This window comes from Coregonus clupeaformis, chromosome 21, assembly GCF_020615455.1.
Source record: "Coregonus clupeaformis isolate EN_2021a chromosome 21, ASM2061545v1, whole genome shotgun sequence".
Classification (NCBI taxonomy): domain Eukaryota; kingdom Metazoa; phylum Chordata; class Actinopteri; order Salmoniformes; family Salmonidae; genus Coregonus; species Coregonus clupeaformis.
In genome coordinates, this window is record NC_059212.1 from 20,551,584 (window position 1) to 20,571,890 (window position 20,307).

A 20,307-nucleotide genomic window follows, 5' to 3' on the forward strand; every position below is an offset into this window, starting at 1 on the left:
TTTGATTATCCATTTGCAATAACAAAAAATACAATTGCACTTCACTCATAAAGGGTGAGGTCCCATTTGTACCTGCAGTTGAACGTCTCACCATCTGAAACAGGTGCTCAAAATGGCTACTAAAGCTTAATGCAGTGGTGTACATGGACAGCAGAGTCTACTCAGTAACATCAAGGCATCTGTAGCATCAATCACTTCCAAGCACTCTTGCTCCCAGCAAGCTCATCTATAAAACACAAGCATCAATCACTGGTAGCCATGGCAACTGTTCCCCCCCAAAGGGAAGGTGGATACCCTGCATAAGGACTCAATGATTAAAGGCGCTTACTGTTCCAAAGGGACATGAGATGTCTTTCCCGCTCTGCACCGAACTAGGAGGGTCAAAGAGGAATATCAATTCACATGGAAAGATGAATAGCCCTGAGATTGAGCATAGTTTCACTGTGTTAAAGATATCTATCACATTGTAGTTGACCATGACACTCAGCTTGTTATCATGTACAATATGAGATATTGAAGCAGTCTCTCAACATCTTGGTTTGTCATTCATGTCTATGTATCTATCCATCCATCTATCTATCTTTTATTTATGTTATTCTGTGATAAATTAAATAACATCAAAGAGCGGAGATTTCATCATACATTTATTCATCATGTATAAATTTTATTCAGGTGGTAAAAAGCTGTTTAAGACACGGCTGCTCACACTTGCATCGTTATTGCAGTAAAAAAGAAAACACCAGCATGATCAAGTCAGAAGTACTTTGGCAAATATTGTATCTTCAGAAGGCAAGCCGACACCTTCAGCAATGTAATGTGAGGAGAGATTAGAGAAACGGGGCGCAAAAATTACTTTATTATATCAATGAGTGACTTCATTTGACACTCATTATAAAACAATAAGAATCCATACAAATGTTTTATTTTAACAATACACAATTAAAATAGTTAATGAATGCAAGTAGAGGCAGGGTTTCTTCCTCTAGCCATTACACACCACCTCCAAGGTTTAAACTCACAGTAAGTATTATAGCTATTCTGTCTGTGTCTGTCTGTGTGTTATTCGGTCTGTCTGTATAGATTCAATTTCATGTTTGAGGAACCCCACTCCTACTACTGACTTGAGTGAATAAAATGGAGGAAAAATAAAAACATTTGGCAAAACAATCATGGTTCCAGAGAAGAGGAAAAACAGGAGAGTAATTGTGGCCCAGCCTCCAGATAATGTTGTCCTCCTTTCATTCCACGGTGAAACTTGATAACATTGCCTTGGATCACCTTAGGTAACCTAAACATACCCCCACCCTAACGTAGGGGCGAGAGAAAGGAAGAATGGAAGAGAGAGAGAGCAAGCAACAGAGAAAGAGAGAGGTGGAGGTATAATTGAGTGAGATCTCCAGTTCAGGTAAATGTGGGGTGGGTGGGTGTGGCTGCAGAGTGGGAGGTCTCTATGCCAAGGTTGAGGGGTTATTGGGGGTGGAGAGTTTGTTTCAGTATGGGGGTGGAGGTGGGGATTGAGGGGGGACGATTACCCCGGTTTCAGAGGTATTGTTGTAGAAAGTGCAGCAGCATGATCTCGTAGTGTTCTCCTGACTCTGGGCAGCGAATACTGTGTCGCTCGTTGGGGTAGACCTGCAAAACAACAGAGGAAAATCAACCACTAATTCCTGCTTCAGTACATACAAATAAAATAAAATCCAATTGTATTTGTCACATGCGCCAAATACAACAGGTGTAGACCTTACAGTGAAATGCTTACTTACAAGCCCTTAACCAACAATGCAGTTTTAAGAAAAATACGTGTTAAGTTAACAATAGATAAGTAAAAAATAAATGCAGTAAAATTACAGTAAAAATAACAGTACATGTGACTCCAGCTAGATACAATCTGCAATGTTCTGAAAACGCAAAATTCCCTGAAACCCATTCATACCAAGGAGCTGTAGAGTTATAAGGAGGCCCAACTTTCTGGTCTGCTGGCTTTCATTTTTAATTGACAGTTTAGTCGTTAATTAAAGTCATTGGCTTCATGCTATATACAGTGGGCTCCAAAATTACTGGCACCCCTGACTGGCAATGCACAAACAATACTTAAAAAAATATAAACAATATAATTATACATTTTAGATTTTAGTCATTTAGCAGATGCTCTTATCCAGTGCCACTTACAGGAGCAATTAGGGTTAAGTGCCTTGCTCAAGGGCACGTCAACAGATTTTTCACCTAGTCGGCTCGGGGATTAGAACCGGCGACCTTTCGGTTACTGGCACAACGCTCTTAACCACTAAGCTACCTGCCGCCCCAGGTAAACTCAAAATACCAACATGTGAGAAATACTGTACTTTATTAATGTTTCAATGGAACCAACCAAAATCATACAATTATTTAATACAAAATAAATGTAACCAAAATCAAGGTTTCATAATTATTGGCACTCCTCATTTAGTACTTAGTGCAACCACCTCTGGCAAGGATAACCGCATGGAGTCTTTTCCTGTAATGTTTGACAAGGTTAAGGAACACATTTGGAAGGATTTTGGACCATTCCTCTATGCAGATCCTTTCAAGATCCTTCACATTTTTTGGGTTTGCGCTTATCAACTGCCCTTTTCAACACAGCCCATAGATTTTCGATTGGATTGAGGTCCGGCGACTGAGATGGCCATGGCAGAACATTTCTGTGTGGATCTTGAGGTATGTTTTGGGTCATTGTCTTGTTGGAAAGTCCACCTAGCGGCCAAGTCCCAGCCTTCTGGCAGAGGCAACCAGATTGTCAGCCAAAAATGCCTGATACTTGGTGGAATTCATTATGCCATCAATCTTAACCAGTGCCCCAGGACCTCTTGAATTAAAACAGCTCCAAAACATCACTGACCCACCACCATATTTCACCGTGGATATGAGGTGCCTCTCCTTGTATGCATCTCTGTTGACGCCAAACATGCCGATGCTGAATCTGACCAAAACGTTCAATTTTGGTCTCATCTGACAAGAGCACTTTCTTCCAGTCATAATTTTAATTACGTTTGGCAAACTCCAAGAGCTTGCGTCTGTGTCTTGTGGTCAGAAAGGGCTTTCTTCTGGCAACCCTTCCAAAGCGCCTGTGGCCTGCAATTCTTTCACAGTGATTCTTGGGGATTTTGTTGCTTCTCTCACCATCCTCCTCCCTATCCTGGTGGGCAAAATGCATTTGCGTCCTCTACCCGTGAGGTTTTCAACTGTTCCATATCTTTTTAATTTGTTAATAATTGCCCTGACAGTGCTCAGTGGTATATTCAATCGTTTGTGGATTTTCTTGTAGCCATTACCAGATTTATGAAGGTCTACAACCATCTGTCTCTTTTGAACTGCCAGTTCTTTTGTTTTCTTCATGGTGTTGGATGACAAAGGGATATTGCATGCGTTACCTCGTTTTTATACCCTAGTGAAACAGGAAGTGATGTAATGGCTCTATATAGTTCCTTAAGACTTAGATAAACTTAAATAAGTGGAATTTAATTCCTGGTTTAATTTTGGTAGATGTTTTTTTACAATCATCTTTAAGGGTGCCATTAATTGTGAAACTTTGATTTGGAGGAGATTGATTTTTAATTAAATCAATAAATGATTTTGGTGGGTTCCATTGGAACATTAATATAGTACAGTATTTCTCACATGTTGGTATTTTAAGTTTCTCTATAATTATATTGTTTATATTTTTTAAGTATTGTTTGTGCATTGCCAGTCAGGGGTGCCAGTAACTTTGGAGCCCACTGTAGGTGCATACCAATGTATCCTTATTGGCCACACTTTCACAGCACATGGAAGAGACTGTAGCAGTATTTTCTCTAATTGTGCAACAATAATAATAATAATAATATGCCATTTAGCAGACGCTTTTATCCAAAGCGACTTACAGTCATGCGTGCATACATTTTTTTTGTGTATGGGTGGTCCCGGGGATCGAACCCACTACCTTAGCGTTACAAGCGCCGTGCTCTACCAGCTGACCACACACAATGTTAGGGAGAAAATATATCAGTACCGTAGAGATAGTTGATGCAGTGTACAGTAGTTGCCCAACTGTTGCATTCCAACAGTGTTTAAGCAAAGCTGTCTAATTTGACAGCTGCACTGTGTTATTGCACTTTTCAAAACGTCAACCAAAGTGATTAAGATGATAATCAGCAGAAGCTGCTATTCCTATGGCCCACAGCGACTATAAGTTATCCATAACCTGCCTTTAAGACTGATTTAGAAATGTGAAAAGCACATCAATAATTTTAGAAAAAGTAAAATACTCGCCTGTAGCTGATATGGCTTCCCAGCGCGGATTATTTGTGACACCAGGAAGTTGGTGTGGAAAAAGTGTACATTCTCGTCGAGGAATCCATGTAAAATCAGCAAGCGGTTTGGCCTGGGAGGACAAGGAGAGGGTTTCAAAGGATGGAAATGGACATAAAAACCACATGAAAACTAAAACAGGTTAAATTATCATGTTGCCCCCTTTTTTTGAATTTATACTATACAATATTAAGTATATCCTGGGTTTTTGAAATGTATACAGATAGAAATAAAGGGGCGCAACTTTCACTGGACATGTCCCCCCCACATTCTGAAATTGCATTTTTGTCCCCCCCAGTTTTGTCATTGGAATGTGATCAAAAACAAGGCAACGGCGTGCTTTAGGACCATGCGGACACCTCAGAGTGGTCGGGGAGGCTGTTTGGAGTGTTTATCCCACCGGATAAAAAAAAAGAAAAAAGGTTATGTCCCTCCCACTTCTAAAACCAAAGTTGCACCCCTGTAGAAATGTCTATGGAGAAACTCAATAACATCCCATCTGTCCTTGAAATTTGAGCTGGGACATTTTTTGCTCAAATCCCATGCCTGTTATAAACCAACAATGATTAACAAAATGGAAAGTAAAATAGAATTGTGCGGTCACATTACAATACCTACATCTGACCTCTTGAGGGCCTACCATCATACCAAGAATACAAAAGTGTTATCTAGAGTATATATAGTTAGATAAGTAGGCTGTTCTTATTTCTTTGATTCGTTCAATTGTATAGAGTGCAGTAAACAGGGACTGACTCGCTGGGCAGCTTGTCCACATGCAGAGCCACGGAGCCCTCCTCGTAGCCCTGCTGGTTGTTCTCAGGCGTATCCATGTAGCGCTCCGTGTAGCCCGTGTCGTACGCCATCCACACGGTCACTGGGGCGCCCGCTATGGCCACCTGAAAGGAACAACAACATTGCCATTTTTTTTTTCATTGATTTTACTTGTTTATTTCAGTAGGGACAGCACTTAAATTAGCATGTCCTGCTATTTCTCCCTCCACAACCTCTATTGGGACAGACACGATTAAGACATGAACACATTGAAACAACAAAATGTCAGATGCATTGTACCGTCACACTTCAGTTTGCGCACATTTCCATCATTAGCGGTTAGCACAACATGACAGGTCGAACAGCGTTTGAGAAGATGGATGCCTGCGGGATTTGGTTCAGGATAACGGGGTTGTGGCATGCAGTGAGTTGTCGCATGTCTAAACTTCAGTTCATTGCTGTTTCAGTTTAATGGTTCAATGAAGCGCGATTTCTGTCAAGCGGTAATGTACATATTGACAAGAGCCTGAATAGGCCTCCTGTTACCTCTGGAGTGCTGGTGAGAGATATACTCTTGTTGGTCTTTGCCAGTGTGCTGTGTAGAGCAGTACCACTGTGAGCTAAGACTACTGTAAGAACTGCAGTATGGAATGACGTGTAATCCACAGTGACACCATGAGGACAAATGGGAAAACTACATCTACAGAATACCATCCTTATTCAAACCTATCCCATCTATGCTCCAGTACATAATCAATACAGTCCACTCTGATTTTAAGGAGAAGGAAATAGTAGAAGGAAGGGAATGAAACTTTGTGGAATTAACCTCAGCCCAGTCCAATCGAGATCTAGAGATTCTATTGTCTCAGAATGGTGCATTTTACTGTGGTGCATCTCACCTTGAAGACGTTGGGTCTCTGAATGAGGCCCATGAGGGAGAGGAAGCCGCCGTAGGACCAGCCGTGGATGGCCACGCGACTCAGGTCCACAAAGTTGAACCTCTCCGACACATACTGCAGCCCTTCCACCTGGTCCTCGATCTCCACCTGGCCCTGGTAACACACACACACAGACACAGAGAGAGAGAGAGAGGAGGGCATTAGTCACACTGATACATCCACATGTCCAGATGACTTGGGCAGAATTAACATGGTTCTAAAATTCACAAAATGTTTCATAGTCTGGATGAAAGATCAAAGATGTGAGAGATATTAAGTGAACATCCCAAAGTCACACCGGTGCTGTCCAATTAATAAATAGTATGAAGTATTATTAATAAATAAAAGGAAGCCAGCACATGGTATATGCTGCTCACATGTGCTTTAATTAACCTGGACAGAACTGAGTTAAAGCAGAACTGCTTTAACTCAGTGACGTGTGGGTTTTCAAGCATGAACTGCTCGCTTCAAGTCCTGCCTCAGGACCTGGACGACTTGCCTTAATAGAAGGAACCATGAATTCTGCTCTGTATCGGAGAATTCTACAGGAGAATGTCAGACCATCCGTCTGTGAGCTGAAGCTGAAGCGCAGCTGGGTCATGCAGCAAGGCAATGATCCAAAACACACAATCAAGTCTAAATGAAAATTGCTAAAAAGCAACAAATTCGAAGTTTTGGAATGGCCTAGTCAAAGTCCAGACCTAATCCCAATTGAGATGTTGTGGCAGGACTTGAAACGAGCAGTTCATGCTTGAAAACCCACACGTCACTGAGTTAAAGCAGTTCTGCATGGAAGAGTGGGCCAAAATTCCTCCACAGCGACGTGAGAGACTGATCAACCACTACAGGAAGCATTTGGTTGGAGTCATTGCAGCTAAAAGGTGGCACAACCAGTTATTGAGTGTAAGGGGGCAATTACTTTTTCACACAGGGGAATTGGGTGTTGCATAACTTTGTTTATGAAATAAATATGTAATTGTTGTGTTATTTGTTTACTTATGTTCCCTTTATCTAATATTAGGTTTTGGTTGAAGATCTGATAACATTCAGTATCACAAATATGCAAAAGTAGAGAAAATTAGAAAGGGGGCAAATACTTTTTCATAGCACTGTACAATTTGCCATTGCTTTGTCTAAAGTAGAACATGGGTACCTTAATGCTTATACACAAAAATACTGGTATTGAAAGCACTTATAAACAAAAAGCAAAGATATGGGTTGGAAGTTGCTTTCGACCAATCCTACCATTTTGTTTTTCAGAGCCCCTTCGAACTCCAGGCCCCTCTGACAGGAGCCCCTCCCATCGATGACCACCACAGCGTATCCCAGAGAGGCCAGGGTGTTGAGACGCAGGTACTTCATCCCCTTAAAGGAGTTATTCACCAACTGGACCTGTGGACACACACACATACCCTTTTCACACCACTGAGACAAACCTAGCAGAGCCGAGCTGCCCTGGGCTGGCCTGATTACGCATACACCATAGATGCTGGAACCATGCTGGAAAGGATCACGTGAAAATAAAATATTTTAGCAAGCACAGTGAGGTTTGGGTCAGCCCTATAGAGGACTTCAGCCTTGTACACGTACTGTATGTGAAAAACAAGGTGACAGAGCTTGGTATGGCTATTTCCTGGGTTAAATAGGAAAGCATTCACTATTATTGCTAGTTACAAATAGGTCATAAAGGACCAGTTCCATTTCAGCCCCTGGCTCCTTCCCTAGTTCCTACCCCTTTGGTTCTCACAGATCTGACTGGATTTCTATAAGGAATTTCTCATGAAAGAAGAAAATGTTTATGTTTGAGAGAAGCCACAAACCTGCGGGCCGCCGTAGACAAAGAGGACTGTGGGATGCTTCTTGCCAGGCTGGAGGTTGTGAGGCTTGTACACCATTCCATAGAGCTGGAAGCCCGACTTTCCTGGGAAGTCAAAGATCTCCGGAGATCTGTAGTCTCCTGGGCAACCTGAAATACACACAGCAAAGTACTGATGACATCAATAATTGACTGACATAAAATTGCCCACCCAGTTTAAAACTACAATCTGGGATACGTTTTTCAGCAAAACGGCAGCCCTGCTACTTGTTCTAGTATATAGTTGAGGGATGGGGCTGGGGAAATGTCTCCACTCTCAAATTCATAAATATATATAAATAATTGAATTGAACATTGAACAGATCCCATATTGTAGCTTTAATAAATCTATGGCCTTATGGTCTTGCCACTCCCCCCACACAACGACCAACCTACTACCCCTTAGCTACCCTAGTGAAAGATTCCTGGTGACGCCACTGCCTTGAAATAAATCAACACTCAGCTTCAACTCTACTCTAAATATTTATATATTGATTGTTTTGTTCCTAAAATACAAAGATAGCTGACCTTCACTTACAAATCTCCTCTTAATTATGCAACATGTACTATGCACAAAGTATTACTCCAAAATAGACCAATGTGATTATTTAATAAGATCTGGATTTAGCTTGGTTTACCTATGGTGCAAAGGTCACTATGAAACACCCATGACCTCATTGTAATGATGTTGTAAGATATTTTGCTTTAAAGTATTAGCAAGTCATATGGGTTGGGCCACTCAGAAGTGACTAAGTAAAGGGCAGTCTAAAATCAACGCATACTTTTTTTCATACTGTGTGTTTATTCGGCAGCATTGGTTTATGCCATTCCCTCTGCACTTCCTTGAAGTAATCACAGATCTTACACAACTGGATAGGAGTAACTCAGAATCCCATTGTAGAGTTTACACCTATCCAGTTAGATCAGTGATCGCCTAAAGGAAGGAAGGAACGATAAGTCTTTAAAGGGGTAATCTGCGATTGCTACATCAATTTTTTGACTTTTGACTTTAATATACCTATTGATTCTTGAAGAATATACAGTGCACTCGGAAAGTATTCAGACCCCTTGACTTTTTCCATGTTGTTACGTTACAGCCTTGTTCTGAAATGGATTAAATATTTTTTTCCCCTCATCAATCTACACACAATACCCCATAATGACAAAGTGAAAACAGGTTTTCAGACATTTTTGCAAATTTGTTACAAATAAAAAACGTAAATACTTTATTTACATAAGTATTCAGACCCTTTCCTATGAGACTCGAAATTGAGCTCAGGTGCATCCTGTTTTCATTGATCATCCTTGAGATGTTTCTACAACTTGATTGGAGTCCACCTGTGGTAAATTCAATTGATTGGACATGATTTGGAAAGGCACACATCTGTCTATATAAGGTCCCACAGTTGACAGTGAATGTCAGAGCAAAAACCAAGCCATGAGGTGGAAGGAATTGTCCGTAGAGCTCCAAGACAGGATTGTATCAAGGCACAGATCTGGGGAAGGGTGCCAAAAAATGTCTGCAGCATTGAAGGTCCCCAAAAACACAGTGGCCTCCATCATTCTTAAATGGAAGAAGTTTGGAACCACCAAGACTCTTCCTAGGGCTGGCCGCCCGGCCAAACTGAGCAATCGGGGGAGAAGGGCCTTGGTCAGGGAGGTGACCAAAAACCCGATGGTCACTCTGACAGAACTCCAGAGTTCCTCTGTGGAGATGGGAGAACCTTCCAGAAGGACAACCATCTCTGCAGCACTCCACCAATCAGGCCTTTATGGTAGAGTGGCCAGATGGAAGCCACTCCTCAGTAAAAGGCACATGACAGCATGCTTGGAGTTTGTCAAAAGGCACCTAAAGGACTCTCAGACCATGAGAAACAAGATTCTCTGGTCTGATGAAACCAAGATTGAACTCTTTGGCCTGAATGCCAAGCGTCACGTCTGGAGGAAACCTGGCACCATCCCTACGGTGAAGCATGGTGGTGGCAGCATTATGCTGTGGGGATGTTTTTTAGTGGCAGGGAGACTAGTCAGGAGTGAGGGAAAGATGAACAGAGCAAAGTACAGAGAGATCCTTGATGAAAACCTGCTCCAGAGTGCTCAGGACCTCAGAGTGGGGCAAAGGTTCACCTCCAACAGTACAACAACCCTAAGCACACAGCCAAGACAATGCAGGAGTGGCTTCGGGACAAGTCTCAAAGTCCTTGAGTGGCCCAGCCAGAGCCTGGACTTGAACCCTGGAGAGACCTGAAAATAGCTGTGCAGCGACGCTCCCCATCCAACCTGACAGAGCTTGAGAGGATATGCAGAGAAGAATGGGAGAAACTCCCCAAATACAGGTGTGCCAAGCTTGTAGCGTCATACCCAAGAAGACTCGAGGCTGTAATCGCTGCCAAAGGTGCTTCAACAAAGTACTGAGTAAAGGGTCTGAATACTTATGTAAATGTGATTTTTCAATTTTTTTTATTTTATTACATTTGCAAACAAATGTAAAAACCTTTTTTTTCTTTGTCATTATGGGGTATTGTGTGTAGATTGATGAGGGGGAAAAAATTATTTAATCCATTTTTGAATAAGGCTGTAACGTAACAAAATGTGGAAACAGTCAAGGGGTCTGAATACTTTCCAAATGCACTGTAACATAAATGCCTGATGAGCTATTGGAATGGGGCCTAACCCCTCTGTTCCTAACCTGGGGCTTCCATCATGCTGGCCCAGAACTCAGGAAGGAAGGATGTGTATTAAAGTATTGGAATGAGGCCTAAACCCTCTCATCCTGTCACCCTTACCTGGGGCTTCCATCATGCTGGCCCAGAACTCAGGCACCATGTGGAGAGGGTCTCCCTCTGAGCCGGTCAGCTTGTAGACATGGACGCAGGGGGGAGTGCTTACATTACTGTAGTGGCTGACAAACATGTCAAAGTTCTGCAGAGAGAAGAGAGAGCGAAAGAGAAAGAGGGAGGGGAGAGAGAAAGAGAGAGTAAAGAATAGCGACAGAGCACGCAGTAGAGAGGGGGAATACAGTGAAAGATAGAGGAAGAGGGGAGATACAGAAGGAGTGAGAGAAGGAGACAAAGATGAATGGCGGTGAATGAATCTTCTTATCTTCACATCGGAGACAGAATGTCACTGGGCCCTAATTTCAAGCCAGCTTTGTCGCTCATCTTATAAAGTTAGAGGTATACTAAAAAAAGAATCACACAACTGATCTGAGACCATCAGCTTCAGAACCAACTCCCTGTGTATTTCCACATGGGTCCAGAGGCCTACACAACAGGCCACACCCCACTACACAGCATTATCCATTATATTGTAGCAACATACATCAATATCCTCTCTATGTGTCACACACACACACAGAATGACCAGATGGTTACACAGTATGACATGGGCAGTTCCACAACGCTCCCTGATGTAACCAGGCTTCTCATAGACAAGAGATCAGCTGTACATCCCTAAGGTACTTGTGTGGCATGATCTGATGAAGCGTGGGGAGAGGTTGATTGAGTGCAGCGTGTCAGAGGTCAGGGTTGTTACAGTGTTTGTTGGTACTACCTACTGCAGCGTGTTGTTTGGCAAGATGGCTAGTAAATGACAGAGGGATCTATTCCATCAAAACCTGTAGCCCGGTTTCAAGAATCCATTTTGGGGTAAGAGTTGTAATTACAGGGGTGCCAGAGGGGGGCTTGGCACCCAACATTTTCCCAATAGCACTGCATGCCAGGCAGCCAGGCACCCCATAAGTTGTTACAAAATCAAATGCTGATCTAGCCTACTACTGTTAGGTCAGTCCAAAGAGTAAATGTATACTTCCTACTCTGCATTATTAGGGTCAGGGTTAAGGGTAATGCTAACGTTAGTTAAATAATATTTGTCGAGTCCATACCTTGCTTATGGAGCAGCTGTGGGAGAAGCCAGGCTTGGTGAGTCTGACCACGTCGCCAGGGGACTCATAGCTGACCACATAGAGGTGGTGCTCCAGAGGGGTGTCTCTAGTGCCCTGGAAGTACACCTGCTTAGAGGCCTCATTCACCCAGATCTAGAGGGAGAGAGGGAGAGAGGGAGAGAGGGAGAGAGAGAGAGAGAGAGAGAGAGAGAGAGAGAGAGAGAGAGAGAGAGAGAGAGAGAGAGAGAGAGAGAGAGAGAGAGAGAGAGAGAGAGAGAGAGAGAGAGAGAGAGAGAGAGAGAGAGAGAGAGACAGAGAGAGAGAGACAGAGAGACAGAGAGAGAGAGAGAGAGACAGAGAGAGAGAGAGAGAGTGAGATCACACAATATTCATATTGTTGGCAGAAGGTACATTATAATCTTGCAATAGCGTGGGCACACACAAATCCATTATAAACATATCTACTACATCAGATTATAAAAACACTGACAAGAAGGGCTTTAATCGGATTAACTGAAGTTCCTACCTTGGAGCCATGCCTGGCCAACACCTCCCACTCTCCACTGGTCAGAGTCACCTCCTCCTTGATTGCACATTTAAAGTCTCCTGCAGAGGAAGAAGAGACCATCGAGATTTGAGATGCTGTTTTGACGTCTTTTATTACACTGACCAGACTGACAGTGCAGCAATCTGACGCCCGGATGGCGACCACAGATCTTTTGAGGTTACATCCTATTGCCTTCAAGATCTTGCCTTCACTTAACCGTGACACATACAGATCAGTGATTAGCTCAAGGAAGGAAGGACAAAGCCTGAGTCCTAGATCTGTTTGTGCCGTCACACCAAGCATGACAATGACAGCAATAAAATTGGCAAGACAGCACAAACAGATCTGGGACTCAGGCAATTTGATTTTGTTTAAGGTTCTTTATTCTAATGTCTCACCCTCTGTATGTGTATAGTTTCCTGACCATTGGTAGCAGCCTGGTCGCAATGTTGATGTGATTTTGTACAGATGGCTGAAGCCCGTTTTGGATTCATTCACCCATATGAAAGAGAAGTCATCCTCTGACGTTTGAACGAATGGATAGAAAATATCATGAACCTGTGGGCAACAGAAAAACATGGTTGTTATTAGTTTGTTGTGGCCCAATTCTTCCATGCAAATATACAGAGTGTACAAAACATTAGGAACACGTGCTCTTTCCATGACATAGACTGACCAGGTGAATCTAGGTGAAAGCTATGATCCCTTATTGATGTCACTTGTTACATCCACTTCAATCAGTGTAGATGACGGGGAGGACACAGGTTAAAACCTCTACAGGATTGGCATCCCTATACCGGGACGGTTGCTGCTCAATATGCGATATGTGACTAGAATGGAGTTGTAAACAACAGCCAACTTTCCGGGACATAGACATGTCTTATATGGGCAGAAAGCTTTAATTATTGTAATCTAACTGCAGTGTCCAATTTACAGTAGTTATTACAGCTAAAAAAAGACCATGCTGTTGTTTTGAGGATAGTGCACAACAACAAAACACTTTTGTCATGGCAACTGGTTGGATACATTAACCTCTGAAGGTAAATAATGTACTTACATTCAGTAATCTTGCTCTGATTTGTCATCCTGAGGGTCCCAGAGATAAAATGTAGCATAGTTTTGTTTGATAAAATCAATTTGTATATTCAACGCTGCTGGGTTTTTCATGCTCAACAGTTTCCCGTGGATATCAAGAATGGTCCACCACCCAAAGGACATCCAGCCAACTTGACAAAACTGTGGGAAGCATTGGAGTCAACATGGGCCAGCATCCCTGTGGAACACTTTCGACACCTTGTAGAGTCCATGCCCCGACGAATTGAGGATGTTCTGAGTGTATATGTCAACATAATGTAAATATATAGCGACTGTTTTACATTTTAGTCATTTAGCAGACGCTCTTATCCAGAGCGACTTACAGGAGCAATTAGGGTTAAGTGCCTTGCTCAAGGGCACACTGACAGATTTTTCACCAAATCAGCTCGGAGATTCGAACCATCGACCTTTACTGGCCCAATGCTCTTAACCACTAGGCTACCTGCCGCCTACCTGCCGACTGTCAATTGAGTGTAAATTCAATAACCAAACTCAACATGCAATTAAAATGTTCCAAGCGTAGTTCCCAACAAGCATCAAACCTTTATTTTTTAAAGGGCATGATAACCAAATCTAGTCTTATGATTCACTGTACACATAATACTAACCACATATCTGGTAGCTACAATTATCTCATATAGTACAAATTGATTAAATTGAGGGGCCCCTCTGTGAGAAATGAGAGTGCCCCTCCATTACCAAACCATATTCATGTTCCATCTTAACAACATGTTTATTTTCCCTGTTCATGCTCAGAACATGACCCAGATGTGCACAGCCTCTTGAGAAGTGCCATCCCCAGAACCCCCCCCATCCCTGGCTCTCTCACATTGATCCAGATGTCGGTGGTCTCCTCGTAGATGATGTAGGGGTGGACGTCCTCGGGCACGGCCTCCAGGCTCTCCTGCCTCTGGGCCGGGTCGTCTGTGATGGGGATGAAGAGGGCCGGGGGAAGCAGGACCAGCTGGAGTCTCCTCTGACTGCGGTCCAGCAGCACAGCCCAACCACTGGAGTGGGAGACAGAGAGACACTTTACCTCACTGACTGGATCCTCTACAGTACACAAGGCTAATGCAAATTTGCTCGGCTCGAAGCCAGTCCCACAGCGGATTTATACCTGGGAGACCAGGTGGGTGCAATTAATCATCAGGTAGAACAGAAACCCAGCTGTACCACAGACCTCCAGGAATCCAATTTGAATACCTTGTACTTTCCTCTATTCCAAACTACAGAGGACAGCTAACCTGGTCCTGGCGAGATAGGGTACAGCAAGGTTCCCCAACTGGCGGCCCGCGGGTTGAATTTGGCCCGTGGGTGATTTTATTTCTGAGCAAAAAATAAATATACACTACATGACCAAAAGTATGTGGACACCTGCTTGTCGAACATCTCATTCCAAAACCATGGGCATTAATATGGAGTTGGTCCCCCCTTTGCTGTTATAACAGCCTCCACTCTTCTAGAAAGGCTTTCCACTAGATGTTGGAACATTTCTGTGGGGACTTCAGCCACAAGAGCATTAGTGAGGTCAGGCACTAATGTTGGCCGATTAGGCCTGGCTCGCAGTCGGCGTTCCAATTCATCCCAAAGGTGTTCGATGTGGTTGAGGTCAGGGCTCTGTGCAGGCCAGTCAAGTTCTTCCACACCGATCTCAACAAACCATTTCTGTATGGACCTTGCTTTGTGCACAGGGGCATTGTCATGCTGAAACAGGAAAGGGCCTTCCCTAAACTGTTGCCACAAAGTTGAAAGCACAGAATCGTCTAGAATGTCATGGCATGCTATAGCCCGAACCATGAAAACCAGCCCCAGATCCTTATTCCTCCTCCACCAAACCTGACAGTTGGCACTATGCATTGGGGCAGGTAGGGTTCTCCTGGCATTCACCAAACCCAGATTATTCAGTTGGACTGCCAGATGGTGAAGCGTGATTCATCACTCCAGAGAACGCGTTTCCACTGCTCCAGAGTCCAATGGCGGCGAGCTTTACACCACTCCAGCCGACGCTTGGCATTGCGCATGGTGATCTTAGGCTTGTGTGCTGCTGCTCGACCATGGAAACCCATTTCATGAAGCTCCTGACGAACAGTTATTGTGCTGACGTTGCTTCCAGAGGCAGTTTGGAACTTGGTAGGGAGTGTTGATGCCGAGGACAGACGATTTGTACGCGCTACATGCTTCATCACTTGGCAGTCCCGTTCTGTGCGCTTGTGTGGCCTACCACTTTGCGGCTCAACCGCTGTTGCTCCTAGACGTTTCAACTTCACAATAACAGCACTTACAGTTGACCGGGGCAGCTCTAGCAGGGCATAAATTTGACAAACTGACTAGTTGGAAAGGTGGCATCCTATGGCGGCGCCATGTTGAAAGTCACTGAGCTCTTCAGTAAGGCCATTCTACTGCCAATGTATGGAGATTGAATGGCTGTGTGCTAAATTTTATACACCTGTCAGCAACGGGTGTGGCTGAAATTGCTAAATCCATTCATTTTAAGTGCATTCGGAAAGTGTTCAGACCGCTTGACTTTTTCCACATTGTTACTTTACAACCTTATTCTAAAATGGATTAAATTGTTTTCCCCCCCCTCATCAATCTACGCACAACACCCCATTATGACAAAGCAAAAACAGATTCGTAGATTTTTTTGCAAAAGTATCTAAATAAATAAATAAATATCACAGTTACATAAGTATTCAGACCCTTTACTCAGAACTTTGTTGAAGCACCTTTGGCTGCGATTACAGCCTCGAGTCTTCTTGGGTATGACGCTACAAGCTTGGCACACCTGTATTTGGGGAGTTTCTCCCATTCTTCTCTGCAGATCCTCTCAAGCTCTGTCAGGCTGGATGGGGAGCGTCGCAGCACAGCAATTTTCAGGTCTCTCCAGAGATGTTCGATTGGGTTCAAGTCCGGGCTCTGGCTGGGCCACTCAAGAACATTCAGAGACTAGTTCCGAAGCAACTCCTGCGTTGTCTTGGCTGTGTGCTTAGGGTTGCGTTGTCCTGTTGGAAGGTGAAACTTTATCCCTGTCTGAGGTCCTGAGTGCTCTGGAGCAGGTTTTCATCAAGGATCTCTCTGTACTTTGCTCTGTTCATCTTTGCCTCGATCCTGACTAGTCTCCCAGTCCCTGCCGCTGAAAAACATCCCCAGAGCATGATGCTGCCACCACCATGCTTCACCGTAGGGATGGTGCCAGGTATCCTCCAGACGTGACGCTTGGCATTCAGGCCATAGAGTTCAATCTTGGTTTCATTAGACCAGAGAATCTTGTTTCTCATGGTCTGAGATTCTTTAGGTACCTTTTGGCAAACTCCAAGCGGGCTGTCATGTGCCATTTACTGAGGAGTGGCTTCCGTCTGGCCACTCTACCATAAAGGCCTGATTGGTGGAGTGCTGCAGAGATGGTTGTCCTTCTGGAAGGTTCTCCCATCTCCACAGAGGAACTCTGGAGCTCTGTCAGAATGATCATCAGGTTCTTGGTCACCTCCCTGACCAAGGCCCTTCTCCCCCGATTGCTCAATTTGGCCGGGAGGCCAGCTAGGAAGTGTTTCGGTGGTTCCAAACATCTTCCATTTAAGAATGATGGAGGCCACTGTGTTCTTGGGGACCTTCAATGCTGCAGAAAGTTTTTGGTACACTTCCCCAAATCTGTGCCTCGACACAATCCTGTCTCGGAGCTCTACAGATAATTCCTTTGACCTCATGGCTTGGTTTTTGCTCTGACATTCACTGTCAACTGTGGGACCTTTTATAGACAGGTGTGTGCCTTTCCAAATCATGTCCAATCAATTGAATTTACCACAGGTGGACTCCAATCAAGTTGTAGAAACATCTCAAGGATGATCAATGGAAACAGAATGCACCTGAGCTCAATTTCGAGTCTCATTGCAAAGGGGCTGAATACTTACAGTGCTATGAAAAAGTATTTGCCCCCTTTCTAATTTTCTCTACTTTTGCATATTTGTGATACTGAATGTTATCAGATCTTCAACCAAAACCTAATATTAGATAAAGGGAACATAAGTGAACAAATAACACAACAATTACATATTTATTTCATTTATTTCATAAACAAAGTTATGCAACACCCAATTCCCCTGTGTGAAAAAGTAATTGCCCCCTTACACTCAATAACTGGTTGTGCCACCTTTAGCTGCAATGACTCCAACCAAATGCTTCCTGTAGTTGTTGATCAGTCTCTCACGTCACTGTGGAGGAATTTTGGCCCACTCTTCCATGCAGAACTGCTTTAACTCAGTGACGTGTGGGTTTTCAAGCATGAACTGCTCGTTTCAAGTCCTGCCACAACATCTCAATTGGGATTAGGTCTGGACTTTGACTAGGCCATTCCAAAACTTCCAATTTGTTGCTTTTTAGCTATTTTCATGTAGACTTGATTGTGTGTTTTGGATCATTGTCTTGCTGCATGACCCAGCTGCGCTTCAGCTTCAGCTCACAGACAGATGGTCTGACATTCTCCTGTAGAATTCTCTGATACAGAGCAGAATTCATGGTTCCTTCTATTAAGGCAAGTCGTCCAGGTCCTGAGGCAGCAAAGCATCCCCAAACCATCACACCACCACCATGCTTGACCTTTGATATGATGTTCTTACTGTGGAATGCAGAGTTTGGTTTTCGCCAGGCATTACTGGAACCATGTCGTCCAAAAAGTTATACTTTTGAACCATCTATCCATAGAACGTTCTTCCAAGAGTCTTGATGATCATCCAGGTGCTTTTTGGCAAACTTGAGTCAACTTTTTGGACAACACGGGTCCCATTATACCTGGTGAAAACCAAACACTGCATTCCACAGTAAGAACATCATACCAAAGGTCAAGCATGGTGGTGGTGGTGTGATGGTTTGGGGATGCTTTGCTGCCTCAGGACCTGGACGACTTGCCTTAATAGAAGGAACCATGAATTCTTCTCTGTATCAGATAATTCTACAGGAGAATGTCAGACCATCTGTCTGTGAGCTGAAGCTGAAGTGCAGCTGGGTCATGCAGCAAGACAATGATCCAAAACCCACAATCAAGTCTACATGAAAATGGCTAAAAAGCAACAAATTGGAAGTTTTGGAATGGCCTAGTCAAAGTCCAGACCTAATCTCAATTGAGATGTTGTGGCATGACTTGAAACGAGCAGTTCATGCTTGAAAACCCACACGTCACCGAGTTAAAGCAGTTCTGCATGGAAGAGTGGGCCAAAATTCCTCCACAGCGACGTGAGAGACTGATCAACAACTACAGGAAGCATTTGGTTGGAGTCATTGCAGCTAAAGGTGGCACAACCAGTTATTGAGTGTAAGGGGGCAATTACTTTTTCACACAGGGGAATTGGGTGTTGCATAACTTTGTTTATGAAATAAATGAAATAAATATGTAATTGTTGTATTATTTGTTCACTTATGTTCCCTTTATCTAATATTAGGTTTTGGTTGAAGATCTGATAACATTCAGTATCACAAATATGCAAAAGTGGAGAAAATTAGAAAGGGTGCAAATACTTTTTCATAGCACTATATATATATATATATATACAGTGGGGAAAAAAAGTATTTAGTCAGCCACCAATTGTGCATGTTCTCCCACTTAAAAAGATGAGAGAGGCCTGTAATTTTCATCATAGGTACACGTCAACTATGACATACAAATTTAGAAAAAAAAATCCAGAAAATCACATTGTAGGATTTTTTATTAATTTATTTGCAAATTATGGTGGAAAATAAGTATTTGGTCACCTACAAACAAGCAAGATTTCTGGCTCTCACAGACCTGTAACTTGTTCTTTAAGAGGCACCTCTGTCCTCCACTCATTACCTGTATTAATGGCACCTGTTTGAACTTGTTATCAGTATAAAAGACACCTGTCCACAACCTCAAACAGTCACACTCCAAACTACACTATGGCAAAGACATACAAGACCACTGATAATCTCCCTCGATCTGGGGCTCCACGCAAGATCTCACCCCGTGGGGTCAAAATGATCACAAGAACGGTGAGCAAAAATCCCAGAACCACACGGGGGGACCTAGTGAATGACCTGCAGAGAGCTGGGACCAAAGTAACAAAGCCTACCATCAGTAACACACTACGCCGCCAGGGACTCAAATCCTGCAGTGCCAGACGTGTCCCCCTGCTTAAGCCAGTACATGTCCAGGCCCGTCTGAAGTTTGCTAGAGTGCATTTGGATGATCCAGAAGAGGATTGGGAGAATGTCATATGGTCAGATGAAACCAAAATAGAACTTTTGGTAAAAACTCAACTCGTCGTGTTTGGAGGACAAAGAATGCTGAGTTGCATCCAAAGAACACCATACTTACTGTGAAGCATGGGGGTGGAAACATCATGCTTTGGGGCTGTTTTTCTGCAAAGGGACCAGGACGACTGATCCGTGTAAAGGAAAGAATGAATGGGGCCATGTATCGTGAGATTTTGAGTGAAAACCTCCTTCCATCAGCAAGGGCATTGAAGATGAAACGTGGCTGGGTCTTTCAGCATGACAATGATCCCAAACACACCGCCCGGGCAACGAAGGAGTGGCTTCGTAAGAAGCATTTCAAGGTCCTGGAGTGGCCTAGCCAGTCTCCAGATCTCAACACCATAGAAAATCTTTGGAGGGAGTTGAAAGTCCGTGTTGCCCAGCGACAGCCCCAAAACATCACTGCTCTAGAGGAGATCTGCATAGAGGAATGGGCCAAAATACCAGCAACAGTGTGTGAAAACCTTGTGAAGACTTACAGAAAACGTTTGACCTGTGTCATTGCCAACAAAGGGTATATAACAAAGTATTGAGAAACTTTTGTTATTGACCAAATACTTATTTTCCACCATAATTTGCAAATAAATTCATTAAAAATCCTACAATGTGATTTTCTGGATTTTTGTTTCTC

The 20,307-nt window shown here is 43.4% G+C and overlaps 1 protein-coding gene across 2 annotated transcripts in view; it reads right to left on the bottom strand.

The window, feature by feature from the left end:
- Positions 1-627: 627 nt before the first annotated feature.
- Positions 628-20,307, bottom strand: part of LOC121535050 (dipeptidyl peptidase 9-like) — a 34,390-nt gene continuing 14,710 nt past the window's right edge. For both annotated transcript variants that reach the window (XM_041841738.1, XM_041841737.1), the window contains exons 11-21: positions 14,242-14,419; positions 12,716-12,875; positions 12,297-12,376; positions 11,771-11,923; positions 10,674-10,809; positions 7,853-7,998; positions 7,278-7,424; positions 5,994-6,146; positions 5,077-5,219; positions 4,285-4,396; positions 628-1,632 (exon numbers count right to left, since the gene is read on the bottom strand). In XM_041841738.1, the coding sequence (XP_041697672.1) occupies positions 1,540-1,632; positions 4,285-4,396; positions 5,077-5,219; positions 5,994-6,146; positions 7,278-7,424; positions 7,853-7,998; positions 10,674-10,809; positions 11,771-11,923; positions 12,297-12,376; positions 12,716-12,875; positions 14,242-14,419 (1,501 nt within the window). In that variant the 3' untranslated portion in view covers positions 628-1,539. The remainder of the gene's footprint in view (positions 1,633-4,284; positions 4,397-5,076; positions 5,220-5,993; positions 6,147-7,277; positions 7,425-7,852; positions 7,999-10,673; positions 10,810-11,770; positions 11,924-12,296; positions 12,377-12,715; positions 12,876-14,241; positions 14,420-20,307) is intronic.